The sequence below is a fragment of the Triturus cristatus genome, chromosome 1_1, assembly GCF_964204655.1.
Source record: "Triturus cristatus chromosome 1_1, aTriCri1.1, whole genome shotgun sequence".
In the NCBI taxonomy this organism is placed as follows: Eukaryota; Metazoa; Chordata; class Amphibia; order Caudata; family Salamandridae; genus Triturus; species Triturus cristatus.
The window spans coordinates 1298249085-1298266039 of NC_140579.1; the positions used below are offsets into that span (position 1 = coordinate 1298249085).

Consider the following 16955-nt stretch of genomic DNA (forward strand, 5'->3'; position numbering starts at 1 on the left):
GTAAGCTCAACGTACGCGTACCCCGTGATTTTTTTAAAAAACAATAAATGTTTTTTTTGTACTTTACAGTCCTTCTTTGACCCCCTCACAAATGTAAGGGGGTCTGTAACTCTCCTCTTTGCCCCCTTTTCTTGTTTTCACTCTTTTTTTCAGAGTGAAATACACAAAATGGCGGCCGCCGCTTCCTGGTTTCGGCCGATTCGAATGTTTACTAAGATCTAAGAGCCAATCAGAATCGCGCTCGCGCACGCCACCGTACGCGTACGGTAAGCGTACGGTAAGCGTACCGTAAGCGGGCTCAGATATATATATTGATTTAAAGGCTATTTTCTCAGAATCTACTGAACAGATTTACACCAAACCTACAAAAGGCACTTCCTTGACCTAGGGACTACCTCTCTGCCAAATTTCGAGTAATTCTGTTCAGCCGTTCGGGCTGTAGCTCGTTCTAAAGGTCCTATGGAAAAATGCATGGGAAAAACGCGTTTTGGGACCCCCCTTTTATCTCAGCCCCCGCTTGACGGATCCCCCCGAGACTTTCAGGGTAGGAGAGGAGCGTAGCGCCCCACCTATTTTGAGAAATTCGCGAGGATTCGTCGACCGGGGCCAAAGTTATTCAAAATAGAATGTTGCGGATTTCCTATGTAAAAGGGGTCCTAACTATAACTACCTACTGGCGACCGCCAGTAGGTAATATATATATATATATATATATATATATATATATATATATATATATATATATATATATATATATATATATATATATATATATATATATATATTCACTGAAAAAACCATAGGTTTCACACACGTTATAGTTAGGAATTAGCATTTAAAAAACCTTAGAAATTCAGTGAAAAAACCATAGGTTTCACACATGTTATAGTTAGCTGGACATTTTACTCGTAAAAAACCAATGAAATTGCCCCGTTATAGTTAGTTCAGCTAACTATAACTCGCGCGCCCGCAATGCACTGCTGATGACGTCACATATTACATCACTCATGACATGGTCAGTGACATCACTCATGACATCACTGATGACATCTCAAATGACATCACTGATGACATCACTGATGACATCATCCAGTGAATGTGTGTTTTTCAGAAAAATAAATATGTTTTATATATGTGTATCTCAAGGTCGATGGAAGAATAAATGGGTATATAAGTGTCTAAATGGATGATTTGTTTTTGAAAAATTGATTGTGTTACTGACTGATTAAGTGTATCTCTCACTTTGTGTATAAGTGGCTGCATGGGTTGGTGAGTAGCTACATGGGTGTCTATATAGGTTATTAGTTGTTTTTTTGAGTATCAGTCTGAGTGTCTGTATGGTACGGTGGGGGGTATTACGTAGTGCATAGATGCATGAATGAGTGACTCACTGTTTGTATGTGTTGAAGACAGCATGTGTGCAGGACTGTATGGGTGGATGAGTGTGTGTATGGGTGTGTTAGTGAGTGAATGACTGTCTCAATAGTGTCTTCAGGAGTAACTACATATGTTTTTAACTAGTATATGTGACTATTGGTGTATATATGTGAGTATATGTGAGAGGGAGAGATTGAAAGAGTTCCTGTATGAATAAGTATGTGTTTCTATAAGTGATTGTTTAAAAGACTAAGTATGTGTAAGTTTCCGTAGAAGTAAGTATGGTGGTGTGTGTATTACTGTATATGCAAGTAAATGTATGTTTTATTCTTTATTAGCATGAGTGACTATGTGTGTGAGTAACTCTATGGATGAGTGGCATTGTGTAACAGGATGTATAGATGTATGAGTACATATGATGAGTGAGTACATGTATGAGTGACTGTATAGGACTGTTGGTGAATGAGTGGATGTGTATGTGGATCTTAGAATTACTGAAGAGGTTGTTGTAACTGGTATTGGTATGTCCATTGTTTTGAAATTTTTAGTCTCTATTTTTGAATGTGTGTATCAAAGCTTATATTAAGGTGAGAGGAGGTCTGCCACTCTATCACAAGGATGATGTCATCAGTGATGTCATCAGTGATGTCATTTGAGATGTCATCAGTGATGTCATGAGTGATGTCACTGACCATGTCATGAGTGATGTAATATGTGACGTCATCAGCAGTGCATTGCGGGCGCGCGAGTTATAGTTAGCTGAACTAACTATAACGGGGCAATTTCATTGGTTTTTTACGAGTAAAATGTCCAGCTAACTATAACATGTGTGAAACCTATGGTTTTTTCACTGAATTTCTAAGGTTTTTTAAATGCTAATTCCTAACTATAACGTGTGTGAAACCTATGGTTTTTTCAGTGAATTTCTAAGGTTTTTTAAATGCTAATTCCTAACTATAACGTGTGTGAAACCCATGGTTTTTTCAGTGAATTTGCAAGGTTTTTTAAATGCTAATTCCTAAATATAACGTGTGTGAAACCCATGGTTTTTTCAGTGAATTTGCAAGGTTTTTTATATGCTATTTTTTTTTTTATTCTTCATTTTTTTCAAACATATTTTTAATTTAATTTTCTTATCTTTTATAAAGACTATGCTTAAATTTTTAAAATCCTTAAATATTTTTTTTATATATATTTTTTAAAATAAACATGTAAAATTTATTTCCAGTTTTTTTTTTTTTTTTTTTTTTTTTTTTTATAGTACGCGTACCGTAAGCTCACGGTAAGCGTACGGTTTACGCAACGCCCGTAATCTATCTACGCTGCTTGCGTATAGTTACGTACTTTGCGTAGCCGCGCGTACTGCGCGTGGGACGCGTGCGCGCTTACGCAACACGCGCACGTTACGCGGAAGTGCCGGGAAATGACTGTTATGCGCATGCGCGCAAGCGCGTGTCTTTTTTACGCGCACGCGTACTTTTTGCCGTAAGCGTACCGTAAGCGTACCGTAAGCGTACGGTAGGTCATGTGATCTTGAAACACAACTTTTGATTGGTTGAAACTACTTTCAGTTCTAGAACTCTCCTACACCACACCCATTCCCCTCATTTCTGCTTGTGATCCCTTGGGAGAAGGAGCTGGTTTGTCTTTGGGATACGATGGCAGAACAGCAGAGCTCTTCTGAGAGTGAGGCTAGCACCAGCAGCACTGTCTTGAGGCAGAGAGCGAGGAAAGTAAAGCCTTCTTACGTTTGGGAGTATTTTACTTTTCCAGAAGGCCAGCAAAAGGTGAATGCACCCTTAGTTACTTGCAAGCTGTGTAAGCGTGTACTTTCTAGAGGTAATCCTAACAGGAAGTATTCCTTTGGGAATCACACCATGAAGAGACACCTCCAGGAAGTACACAGAAGGACACATGGTCATCTTTTTGGAGGTAACTCTTCAGAAAGACGAGCCAGTACATCCACAGCAGCTCAGCCTGGACCATCATCTGCAGGGCAGACTCCTTCTTCTGCAGGTCAGGTGAGCCCTTCATCTGTGGGGGGAGAATCTCCTTTTGCTGGCCCTCTGGAAATTAACCCTCGGTTTGCGAGGGTTGAAGTACGGTGCGCCACTTGTCACGATCTAATTACTTATAGGGAGACCAGTGTTTCCCTGGTGAACAGTAAAATAGATCAGCACACTTGTCGTACCGTCTAATATTCCCAATCTTTCTTTCCTCTGTCCCTGCATGAACACAACGGTTCTTTTAAGAGCCAACCTTATCTTTCATCTTTTTTTTTCTTTTTTTTTAAAAACTTTTTTTTTTTTTTTTTACCGTACGCGTACGGTAAGCGTACCTTTTTTTTATTTTTTAAAAAAAAACACTAAAAATCATTTATCTCATTACAAAGTCCTTGAGAGACTACAATTTTTATTTTTAACTTACCATACTCACTCAAAAAAATATTTATTCATTTGTTTTTTTTAAAAATAGTTTTTAAAATGGTTGTAGTTTCCGAAAATTTTCTATATCGATCTGAAAATAAAGAAAAAAGTATTAATATTTTTTATCCATTTTATAATACAATACACATATTTACATTTTTTAAAAAAAAATATTTTTGCCTTATTTTTGCTGTTTTCAGAATATATTGCATTTCACTATTAATTGTGAAAGCAATTGCATTCATCATTTTACAGCGGGCAAAAAAAATTAACAATCACAAAGATTGTATTAAAAAAGCCCAGAATGTCTTCTCACTTAAACTTATCATTACAGAAATGCATATTATTCTAAAAAAATATCATCTAAAAACAATACTTTTTTCTTTAAAATACCGTCTGATATGTTTGTTTCAGAAGTATAATCACAATATTATATCTCAAATAACTCCAAAATACATCTGATTTTATTTCCTTTAGGCCAAATAGTATTTTTTTTTTTTTCCTGGAATAAATTTCCAAGGGAAAACCATTAAAATTCTAAAGTTTAATCTGTCCAGATCTCACCAATTCTCTGTAACATTTTGGTTCACGAAAATTTTTTGAATAATTTATTTAGTCCACAATAGAATTGCTTACTTTTCCACATGGCCAAATAGTAATTTTTTAAATCATTTTTGAAAAAATTTCCAATGGCAGTCCAATAGCATTCCATAAATTAAAATGTGCAGAAGTTACCGATTATCTCTAAATTATTGGTTTTTGAAAATTGCATTAAAATTTAAAAAAGTCCACATTACAATTGGTTATCTTTCCTTTAGGCCAAATGATAATTTTAAAAATCTTTTTTCTACAAAATTGCAATGGTAATCCAGTAAAATGGTAAAATTATTTTGTCCAGATCTTGCCAAATCTCTCTAAAATTTAGGTTTCAGGAAGATTAGATAGGAATTTGCTAAATCAAAAGGCAAACGTTGTTTGAAAATCAATTTGGAATCATTACACAGTGTCCAGCCTTTTTCACATTTTAGATAAACTGTGTAATGTCCAGAAGTAACAGTAGGTCCATCATGGAAAATTATTGCAACAGTTACAAAAGTTTTTCCTGAAATTGATAATTGCTGTCCTGTAAACTTCTTTATTAAAGTATCCAATTTTGATCCATCAGCTCTACATCGTTGCATCATTAAAATTACATACTGTCCGTATTCCCTTAAAATTAATGTTGAAAACATGTCAGAATTACACTCACCACATTTCATGCTATGATTAGCATCTTTAACTAATTTTGCAAAAGTGACTGTTTTACTCTCTGGCAATGTCAAATAAATAAACCTTTCATTATCAACAATAGAGCCACATATATTATAACAATTATCACAACTATGTTCCCATTTATAAGAGAGACCAAAAAAAATGTCAATGGGAACTCCTTCTTCTTCCACTACCTGAAGAAAATACATCAAAAATTCGTGTGCATCTTGCTGTTCATTTTGAGAAAACTGTGTTCGTCCTGAACATACATCTAAAAGTTTTCTAATTTCAGTAGCACTTTCTATTTGAGTTTTATCTTTACTCAGCTTTTGAAAAAGGAGACTGAGCTCTGAACAGAATCTTTTTCCCTGATTTACTATTATCTGCTCTTGCAAACTTTCCAGATAAAATGCAACATTCAGCACTACATTAGCGTAGCAGTTGACACCAGAGCTATTTTCAAAATGACATCCTACAACCTGTTCTTCATTTTCCTTATTCTTTTTGCTTGCAATTACATCACTCCTCTTTTTTTTCCTCTTCTCTACATCTTCATTACAGATATTCTCATTTCTCCTTTTACGAGAAACTACACGTTTCTCCAACACAGGATACTGACCTAAATGAGGAGCATAGCTTCTTCTTAATCTATTATACTCCTTTACACAGTTTGTATCAGCACTAACTTTTGAGTCATCAAAGTCTATCATGAATAAACCTGATAATGTTTTGACTCGTGACAAAGCTACATATGCCATACCTTCTTTGAACACAGTTGAACCAATGTTCACAAATGCACAATCTACAGTCAATCCTTGAGACTTGTGGATAGTTACAGCATATGCTAGTGAAAACGGAAACTGCTTCCTACGTACATATAAGTCTTTCACAAGCATGAAACGAACTGAACAACGACAAATGTCTTTAACTTCCTCTATCTGATCAAATTTTATCTGTAAACATTCAATTCCTTCTTTTTTCTGATAATTAATAAAACCCACAACTCTTCCCATCGCTCCATTCACTAAGCCTTTCTCAACATCCAAATTTCTCCTTAAAAACACTCTACAGTTCATGCAAACATAAAGATTTTTTTCTAATCCTGCTGTTTTGGAGATGTTCTTCTCTAGTGAGTCCAATTTATTTTTCAGTTTGCCTGTTACTGTGACTGTAATTCTTCCATCCTCAATTTTGTCCACTGCTTCCAATTTCCTGATGTCTTCCTTTTCCAATTTCAAAAGCTCCTCATTAAATATTGAGCATTCACGTAGAGTTGGCATTAAGCAGATGACACTTTTGTTTTCTGCAATATTCTTGTATATTTTCTCTGCAACTATTTCTTCCTTTGGAAATAAATTATGTAGCAGCCGACTCTGTAATGCTTTTTTCCCAACATCTGTGAGTAGTCCAATCCTGATATCTTTCAGAATACTTCCATATTCTTCATCGTTTGCTTGCCTCATATTAGTTGTAAGTTCCTTGTACTCAAAGAAGGACCAAATATTTGTATTTCCAATGCTTCCCAATGACTTCTTCGTGTCTTCATGTGTCACAGTATTAAACACTGGTTGTCCTTTAACTGGAGTAAGTTGCAAAAGATCCCCAAAAACTATGACGTGTTTTCCACCAAATAACACGTCATAGTCTGTCTTCAAAATTTGCTGCATTCTTAAATGCACAAAGGCAAGCATTAAGTTTGATACCATGCTCACCTCATCAATAATGAGAACTTGCATCTTCTTCAATACTCGTGAAACTTCCAAGGATGCTTCTCCAGTTAGCTTGTTGAATTGTATTTTGTTCTCATGCTCCACTGGTAACATTAGCAAACGATGTAAGGTGATTCCTTTTATGTTATATGCTGCTAACCCAGTTGGAGCAGTAACCACACAAGACAAAGTAGAATCCGTTTTTTGCTTTAGGTAGCTTCTGATGACTTTAATTAGGAAACTTTTTCCAGTGCCAGCTTGTCCGCTTACATACATCCTGATTGGATGAAATGATGTGCATGAGCACTCTTTTTTGATATGTAGAAATCCGTGATCAATTTTGTTTCTGATCTCTTCATAAATTTGTTGCTGCTCTTGATTCAGTTGTCTTTCCAAATTTTCTAAGTCTATAAATTCTTCTTGAGCTAGATTCATAGCCGTTTCCACTTCATTCATGGCTATTGATGCTTCATTTTCAACGATTGGTTGTCCTAGGGGATCTTGACTGTGTGTTCCTGAACTTTGGCTGTCCTGAGAACTGTCTCTAGCTATTTCTGCTGCAATTGTAGTTTCCTGTTCAATTTCTTCATTTAACATTTGCAGATAAGTTGAGAATGTACTGCATTGTATGCTGTCTTTGCAAGCATTAAAAGAATCTTCATAGCTCTGGAATTCTCCCAGTAGTTCATCCTCTGTACGCCATGGTTTAAACAACTGTAAAAGAGCCAAGTAGTAAAATTCTTTCTTGTCGGTAGTGTCGCAACTCAGCTTCCGGTGATTTATCAAACTTCCTTTGGTTTGCTTCACCAAACATCCTTCTTCACCAACAACTTTATATTTTCCACTGTTGATGTCTTCTGCAGCTTTCCGTGAATAAATGTAGTTCTGCAGCACTTCATAGAGACACATGTTCTCCAGATGATGACTTCTCTTGGGATAATATGTGTCCAACATGTTTGTTTTCAATATGTCTGTACTTTCTGGGTCATTCTCGGCCAAATATTCAATTTCTCCAACAGATTTCAGTACCCGATTTCTCATTGCTGCAAGGCCTAAACTTGCCCAAATTATTCTTCTTGACTTCGAGTAGAGACTTGCAGAAGATAACCTATCTGAACATTCGTAGGATCCAATTTCTCGATGCGATAACATCTTCAAACTAAAACTGTACAGCTTCTTACTGACAGTCTTCTCGTGAGAAATCTCTTCCCACATTTCCTTCAATTCTGTTTTTTCTGATTTCGTAATGTAAGACGTTACATATCGAGCAACAGCAATGGAATTGTCAGCAACATACTGTATATCCATGTTAGCGTTCCACATGGATAAAATGACTGGGTTGTAGTCATTTATATTTTTTGATTCTTCTTTTCTTTTAAGGTTGTAGGTATTCTTAGGTGATTTTCTTGTGATAGTATGTCTCACAGCTGACATAAAACTGTTGACTCTTCCATTTGTAAGAACAGGTCTAGGAAATCCAAATCGACATTTAGTGTAGTATTTTTCTTTGCTCTTGTATTTCCGTCGACAGTATTTTCCACACCGATGACTTTGGAAACGTAGAACTTGCTCCTTTAACTTGTTCTCTTCTGTGTTTTTAGGTATAGCACATGTTGCATATTCTTCAATGTAAGATAACACTGCTTCATCAGTATCTGTTCCAAACTTTGGGGCATCCTTGATCCACAGCAGCATATGAATATGAGGAGCACCTCTTGCCTGGTACTCTTTTCTCCAAAAGAAATCCACTACTTCTCCAAGGGGTGGATTTTTTTTATTGCAGATGAAGGACATCATAGCCTCAAATCTATGATTGAAATATCTGCAAACATTAACCGGATCCAATGAGCACAGTTCTCCTGCTGTCTTGTATTCGATGTTTTCAATGTTTGAATTGGCCTCTCGTAGAAAATCCAGTAAATCATCCCAAGCGTACTCGGCGCAGCTTAGGGTAAGGAACCATGTTGGTGTTCCTAAGTTGCGTAACATGCATTTTAGTTCACCATGGCGTCGGTACCAATATTCATTTGTCCCACGCTGACAAGCCATCAGATTGATCAGTTGTGTTTCCAAATGATCATCTCGGTGCTGCACTTTCTCCATAAAATCCTTAGCAGACACATTTTGTAAATGTACTCCACTTTTTAAAATGTGATTTACTGCATAAGACAGTGCAGACAAGTCGCTTTCAAATAAAAGATGGAACAAATAAGGGATACTTTGTCGAAATCTGGGATCTTCAGCATATAGTCTTGTAGTCCGATACTCAGAAGCTGGAATCTGTTCCGGACGTTCATCGTATCGTCCTCCTTTTCCTTTAGGAAACAGCTGGGGAAAACATCGAGCTTCCAAGCTCTCCTCCCATACACTCACAGGATTTCCTTTTGCTTTCTTCATCTGAAAGAGATCAATATTGTCTCCCATAACTTCTTTCGAATGGAGAGGATGTATGCTAAAATGTTCATAAATTTCTTCTTCCTTTGACTTGTCCACTTTTTCAATTTGTCCAGTTGGTGTTTCTGTGTCTCCTTGTAAATCTTCTTCTTCTTCTTCTTCTTCTATATAAATTGATTCATACCATTTGTTATTTTTTTTCAAATACAAATTTGCTCTTTGTACTTTCCGCACATCTACCAGCTCCTGCCAAATCTTCTTATTCTTTGTAGGGACACCATTAACCAGAATAATTAATGGTTCAGTTTCCAAAGTATCTGCATCAATAGTTTCCATATTTTTTTTCAAATCCAAGGGCAAATACACCACTCTACCTTTTAAACCTCTCAGTAAATCTGAAGGAGGTAATTTACCAGTTTTGGGCTCCATACGTACTATGGTCTGGAACGGATGAACACATTGAATGAGTATAGACTCATATGTATTTAATTCAGAAAGTTCAGCAGGAATAGCATCCAATTCTAAATTATTATGTACAGCTCTGGTCGGCATTCTATTTTCCTCTAACTTGTTGTAGCAGTATTTGCAAATACGCTGATCTTCACCCAATTCAAAACAATTTTCAAGAAATATATATGTGGCAAAATCCATCCACTTATAATTATCTTCATTTTCACTCTTTCTGTAGAGATCAACATTCCTAGTTTGTTTTCTATAATGAGTTCTGCGGCAACAAATACAAGTAACATTTGGTCTTTCATTAGAGACTATTGCAAATTTTGTTATGTGATCATTAAATGTGTTACTTACAGAGGGTTCTACATTCTCTTCCACTTCTGCCTCATTTATTGTGTCCTTCTCTGCACTGTTTTGTTCAGGACCAAAGTAACAAAACTGAATTTCATCAACAACCTTCTCTACATCTGATACCGTTCCTCGGAACAGAGCCCTATTCAATTCATTTAACTTTATTGCTGGACTTTTGGCAAAATACAACCGTCTCACAAACTTTCTTATTTCAGTATGATGAACAGCCAGCATCCTAAAATGATGGAAAACACTATTGCACACTTTTCTAGATAGACAAGCAAGAGAATGACCCTGCAAACCAGTATTCTCTCTCACTCTGCATGGATCCAGACTTTGAAGCACCTTAATCTTTTGTTTTACACTTTTTTTACTATATTCTCTTAGAAACTCTCGAAATCTGTCAATAGATTCCTGACGCACAGTGCAAATACTACTACAATTCCAAGTGTACACTGGGGCTTTAGGACGTCTCCCCATTGCCTCATCTGCCATCACTTGTACCTCATCTCTTGGAACCATTATCTCCTTCTCCATTATGCAACCGTTTTTTACTTCGTATGAACGACCTCTGGTGTCAACTGCATGCAGCAAACTATTGCTTTGAAAATAGCTTTCTTCATTAAAAAAAGGTTCACTACTTGAACTATGCATCCACTTTCCTAAAAACACTTTACAAAAGTTTGTTCTGTTCACTACTCTTTTGCTTTTGCTTTGTGATTTCAGTACATTAACCATTTTATCTAATGTACGCATCCTATTCAAAATTAATATGAATAGTTTCCTTTTTAATTCTAATGCTTTTGCTGCAATGGCTTCAATTTCTTTTTTTCTCTTATAATATTTAGCCTTCTGCTTATATTTCTTTATATCCTTTATCAAATTGGACATAACTCTTCTCTGAAACATTTTTCTACGTATCTCTTTAAATGCTGTTTTTCTGTTTATGTTAAACTTTTCAATTGCAGAAGGTATATTTGCATTAACTAAATCCTCAATTTTTTGCTGTTCTGTAGGTTTTGTTACATTTTTCCGAGAACAGACATTTTGTACATTTTTGTTTGTTTTCAATATTTTGTTTAGGAATTGTCTTTTTTGCTTACCAGAAGATTTTTTCTTTTTCCCAACATCAGCATCTTCTACTAACTTTGGTCCTCCAGTTGTCCTCAAATATAGTTTTTTTTTTAGCGTTTTTTGAACTCGAGATTTTGTAGGCATCTTAAATTTTGTTCACTGTTCTTCAGCAATACCTGAAAAAAACTAAAAAAAAAATCCTTTATTGTATTTAAATATATTACTACATTTCTTTTCACAATAGTCACAAAACGAAATTTCTTTGCCATTTTCAATGCACACAAACTGCTCTTTTTTTAAAATTTATTTAAATGCACATGTCCAAGCTTTTTTTTTTTTTCAGATCACCACCGTGTGTATTCTCTGTGACTGCCTACACTCCAGCAGGGGCCACCAGCCTTAGTGATGCTGAATGTATTTGCATTACAGACTTAAACCTGAAAACCCCACTCGCTTCTAATTACTGTGCATGACTATACATGGCAAGCACATGGGTGTGTGCTAAGCCTCTGCATCTTCCCCCAAAAATTCGCTCCTCTTTTCCATCTACTGCAACTGTGAAATCACCAGAGCAAGACGCAATAAATTTCTGCCTATAATTCTTCTATGCACACAGAGTCATGTTTTCACATTAGTGCCAAAACGAAATTTCTTTGCCAATTTGAAAGCACACTTACTGCTCTTTTTTTTTCGGGCCAAGTGAAAATCTCTTTTTACACTTTGAAATCACTTTTACAGACTGACACATTCTGAAACCTTTTTTTTAAATTTATTTAAATGCACATGTCCAAGCTGTTTTTTTTTCAGACCACCACCGTGTGTATTCTCTGTGACTGCCTACACTCCAGCAGGAGCAACCAGCCTTAGTGATGCTGAATGTATTTGCATTACAGACTTAAACCTGAAAACCCCACTCGCTTCTAATTACTGTGCATGACTATACATGGCAAGCACATGGGTGTGTGCTAAGCCTCTGCTTCTTCCCCCAAAAATTCGCTCCTCTTTTCCATCTACTGCAACTGTGAAATCACCAGAGCAAGACGCAATACATTTCTGCCTATAATTCTTCTATGCACACAGAGTCATGTTTTCACATAAGTGCCAAAACGAAATTTCTATGCCAATTTGAAAGCACACTTACTGCTCTTTTTTTTTTGGGCCAAGTGAAAATCTCTTTTTACACTTTGAAATCACTTTTACAGACTGACACATTCTGAAACCTTTTTTTTTAAATTTATTTAAATGCACATGTCCAAGCTGTTTTTTTTTCAGACCACCACCGTGTGTATTCTCTGTGACTGCCTACACTCCAGCAGGGGCAACCAGCCTTAGTGATGCTGAATGTATTTGCATTACAGACTTAAACCTGAAAACCCCACTCGCTTCTAATTACTGTGCATGACTATACATGGCAAGCACATGGGTGTGTGCTAAGCCTCTGCTTCTTCCCCCAAAAATTCGCTCCTCTTTTCCATCTACTGCAACTGTGAAATCACCAGAGCAAGACGCAATACATTTCTGCCTATAATTCTTCTATGCACACAGAGTCATGTTTTCACATAAGTGCCAAAACGAAATTTCTTTGCCAATTTGAAAGCACACTTACTGCTCCTTTTTTTTTCGGGCCAAGTGAAAATCTCTTTTTACACTTTGAAATCACTTTTACAGACTGACACATTCTGAAACCTTTTTTTTAAAATTTATTTAAATGCACATGTCGAAGCTGTTTTTTTTTCAGACCACCACCGTGTGTATTCTCTGTGACTGCCTACACTCCAGCAGGGGCAACCAGCCTTAGTGATGCTGAATGTATTTGCATTACAGACTTAAACCTGAAAACCCCACTCGCTTCTAATTACTGTGCATGACTATACATGGCAAGCACATGGGTGTGTGCTAAGCCTCTGCTTCTTCCCCCAAAAATTCGCTCCTCTTTTCCATCTACTGCAACTGTGAAATCACCAGAGCAAGACGCAATACATTTCTGCCTATAATTCTTCTATGCACACAGAGTCATGTTTTCACATTAGTGCCAAAACGAAATTTCTTTGCCAAATTGAAAGCACACTTACTGCTCTTTTTTTTTTGGGCCAAGTAAAAATCTCTTTTTACACTTTGAAATCACTTTTACAGACTGACACATTCTGAAACCTTTTTTTTTAATTTATTTAAATGCACATGTCCAAGCTGTTTTTTTTTCAGACCACCACCGTGTGTATTCTCTGTGACTGCCTACACTCCAGCAGGAGCAACCAGCCTTAGTGATGCTGAATGTATTTGCATTACAGACTTAAACCTGAAAACCCCACTCGCTTCTAATTACTGTGCATGACTATACATGGCAAGCACATGGGTGTGTGCTAAGCCTCTGCTTCTTCCCCCAAAAATTCGCTCCTCTTTTCCATCTACTGCAACTGTGAAATCACCAGAGCAAGACGCAATACATTTCTGCCTATAATTCTTCTATGCACACAGAGTCATGTTTTCACATAAGTGCCAAAACGAAATTTCTTTGCCAATTTGAAAGCACACTTACTGCTCTGTTTTTTTTGGGCCAAGTGAAAATCTCTTTTTACACTTTGAAATCACTTTTACAGACTGACACATTCTGAAACCTTTTTTTTAAATTTATTTAAATGCACATGTCCAAGCTGTTTTTTTTTCAGACCACCACCGTGTGTATTCTCTGTGACTGCCTACACTCCAGCAGGAGCAACCAGCCTTAGTGATGCTGAATGTATTTGCATTACAGACTTAAACCTGAAAACCCCACTCGCTTCTAATTACTGTGCATGACTATACATGGCAAGCACATGGGTGTGTGCTAAGCCTCTGCTTCTTCCCCCAAAAATTCGCTCCTCTTTTCCATCTACTGCAACTGTGAAATCACCAGAGCAAGACGCAATACATTTCTGCCTATAATTCTTCTATGGACACAGAGTCATGTTTTCACATTAGTGCCAAAACGAAATTTCTTTGCCAAATTGAAAGCACACTTACTGCTCTTTTTTTTTTGGGCCAAGTAAAAATCTCTTTTTACACTTTGAAATCACTTTTACAGACTGACACATTCTGAAACCTTTTTTTTAAATTTATTTAAATGCACATGTCCAAGCTGTTTTTTTTTCAGACCACCACCGTGTGTATTCTCTGTGACTGCCTACACTCCAGCAGGAGCAACCAGCCTTAGTGATGCTGAATGTATTTGCATTACAGACTTAAACCTGAAAACCCCACTCGCTTCTAATTACTGTGCATGACTATACATGGCAAGCACATGGGTGTGTGCTAAGCCTCTGCTTCTTCCCCCCAAAATTCGCTCCTCTTTTCCATCTACTGCAACTGTGAAATCACCAGAGCAAGACGCAATACATTTCTGCCTATAATTCTTCTATGGACACAGAGTCATGTTTTCACATTAGTGCCAAAACGAAATTTCTTTGCCAAATTGAAAGCACACTTACTGCTCTTTTTTTTTTGGGCCAAGTAAAAATCTCTTTTTACACTTTGAAATCACTTTTACAGACTGACACATTCTGAAACCTTTTTTTTAAATTTATTTAAATGCACATGTCCAAGCTGTTTTTTTTTCAGACCACCACCGTGTGTATTCTCTGTGACTGCCTACACTCCAGCAGGGGCAACCAGCCTTAGTGATGCTGAATGTATTTGCATTACAGACTTAAACCTGAAAACCCCACTCGCTTCTAATTACTGTGCATGACTATACATGGCAAGCACATGGGTGTGTGCTAAGCCTCTGCTTCTTCCCCCAAAAATTCGCTCCTCTTTTCCATCTACTGCAACTGTGAAATCACCAGAGCAAGACGCAATAAATTTCTGCCTATAATTCTTCTATGCACACAGAGTCATGTTTTCACATAAGTGCCAAAACGAAATTTCTTTGCCAATTTGAAAGCACACTTACTGCTCCTTTTTTTTTCGGGCCAAGTGAAAATCTCTTTTTACACTTTGAAATCACTTTTACAGACTGACACATTCTGAAACCTTTTTTTAAATTTATTTAAATGCACATGTCCAAGCTGTTTTTTTTTCAGACCACCACCGTGTGTATTCTCTGTGACTGCCTACACTCCAGCAGGGGCAACCAGCCTTAGTGATGCTGAATGTATTTGCATTACAGACTTAAACCTGAAAACCCCACCCGCTTCTAATTACTGTGCATGACTATACATGGCAAGCACATGGGTGTGTGCTAAGCCTCTGCTTCTTCCCCCAAAAATTCGCTCCTCTTTTCCATCTACTGCAACTGTGAAATCACCAGAGCAAGACGCAATACATTTCTGCCTATAATTCTTCTATGCACACAGAGTCATGTTTTCACATAAGTGCCAAAACGAAATTTCTTTGCCAATTTGAAAGCACACTTACTGCTCTTTTTTTTTCGGGCCAAGTGAAAATCTCTTTTACAGACTGACACATTATGAATCCACCATGTGTAACTACAACAAAAACAATTCCCATTTCTATTATTCATTTCTTAAGTTACCACATACATCCCCTCTCAAACTGTAAACTCACCTTTAAATTTAGTTAGTTGTGAAAGAAATGTGTCACTCAAACAGCAGATTATCAGAGCCAGGATCTCTGTTCTGTACACCTCTCTCCTCTCAGCAGAACCAGATAATGGCAAACTTTCCCTCTATTTTTCCACACATATACATGTAAGTTTCAAATCTCAGTGCTTCCCCCTTTTTTTCAAATGTAATGACACATTTCTATTGGTTGAAAACCAACCCTTTTCCAAAAGTACCCTGCCCCCAACTTGACTTCTGCCTAGTACCCTTCCCCCAACTTGACTTCTGCCTGCTACCATAGCAACAGCTCATGGAACACTGCTGTGTGCAGTTAGGTCAGAAGTTCGACACACAATGTTTCAATTCCACAGAGCAAGAGTGCTTGACTTTTCAAACCTAACTGCAAATCCATAGTACTGTTCTTTGGTTACACATTTTTTTGTACCAATACAAAACATGCTTCTATTAATTTTCACATACAGCCTATTTTTTATTCTAGAATGGTATGAAACAGCCAATCAGTTCTTTTTGTTTTGTAAAAAATATGTATGCCTCCATTTCCAAACTGTCTTTATTTTCATATTGCCATTCTACTGAAAGACACCTCCTGAGTGCATCCAGTTCTCCTTTGAAGATGTTCACAGTGTGGATTGTAGGGCACAGCTATGTCTTCTGGAGTGAAAAGTTTGCAGAGAAAACAGATATGGTGAGAGACCTTGCTTTGCCAAATGTAGACATTAAATGGATTGGTCAGAGAGGGTTAAAGTGGCACCAATTGATGCCATTGGTGAAATCCTTCATGCAAATCCAACACCCTGACCTCATAATAGTGCACTGTGGTGGCAATGACCTAGGCACTTTGACTGGGGTAGGTCTGGAAATGCTTATGAAGGACACCTTTGCACAACTGTTTACACTTTTCCCTAAAACTGCCTTTGTGTTTTCCAACATATGCCAAAGGCAAAAATGGAACTGGTCCAATCATTTCTGTCCACAGATTGACAAAGCAAGAAAGCACGTCAACAAATCTGTTTCTGCTTTCCTCCGTGACTATGGTATGGGTGCCATTTACCACAACAACTTGCGTTACGACATGCAAGACATTTATAGAGGAGATGGTGTGCACTTCAATGATGAAGGGAACAGAGTCTTCCTCTTGAACCTTAGACTCTGCATCGGTACTTACTTGTAAGTACCACTAAAAAAATGACTCCATAAACACAACAGCTCTTTTTAGAGCTCCCTAATTTCTAAACTCTTAAATCTGATTTTCATTTATTTATTTTTATTTTTTTTACCGTACGCTTACCGTAAGCTTACCGTACGCGTACCCCGTGATTTTTTTTAAAATCAATAAATGTTTTTTTTGTACTTTTCTG

General features: G+C 37.0%; 1 protein-coding gene across 1 annotated transcript; it reads right to left on the reverse strand.

The window, feature by feature from the left end:
• Positions 1–3697: 3697 nt before the first annotated feature.
• LOC146871994 (uncharacterized) lies at positions 3698–16628 on the reverse strand. The gene is made up of 2 exons (XM_085599805.1): positions 15581–16628; positions 3698–11224 (listed from the first exon to the last, which is right to left on the reverse strand). Exon 2 carries the CDS (start codon positions 11180–11182, stop codon positions 4718–4720), a length of 6465 nt encoding a protein of 2154 aa, XP_085455931.1. The 5' UTR covers positions 11183–11224; positions 15581–16628; the 3' UTR covers positions 3698–4717.
• Between the last annotated feature and the right edge of the window lie 327 nt (positions 16629–16955).

Bases quoted from the DNA above. Each gene is read 5' to 3' on its own strand.
- LOC146871994 (XM_085599805.1), bottom strand. From the start codon at position 11,182: ATGCCTACAAAATCTCGAGTTCAAAAAACGCTAAAAAAAAAACTATAT.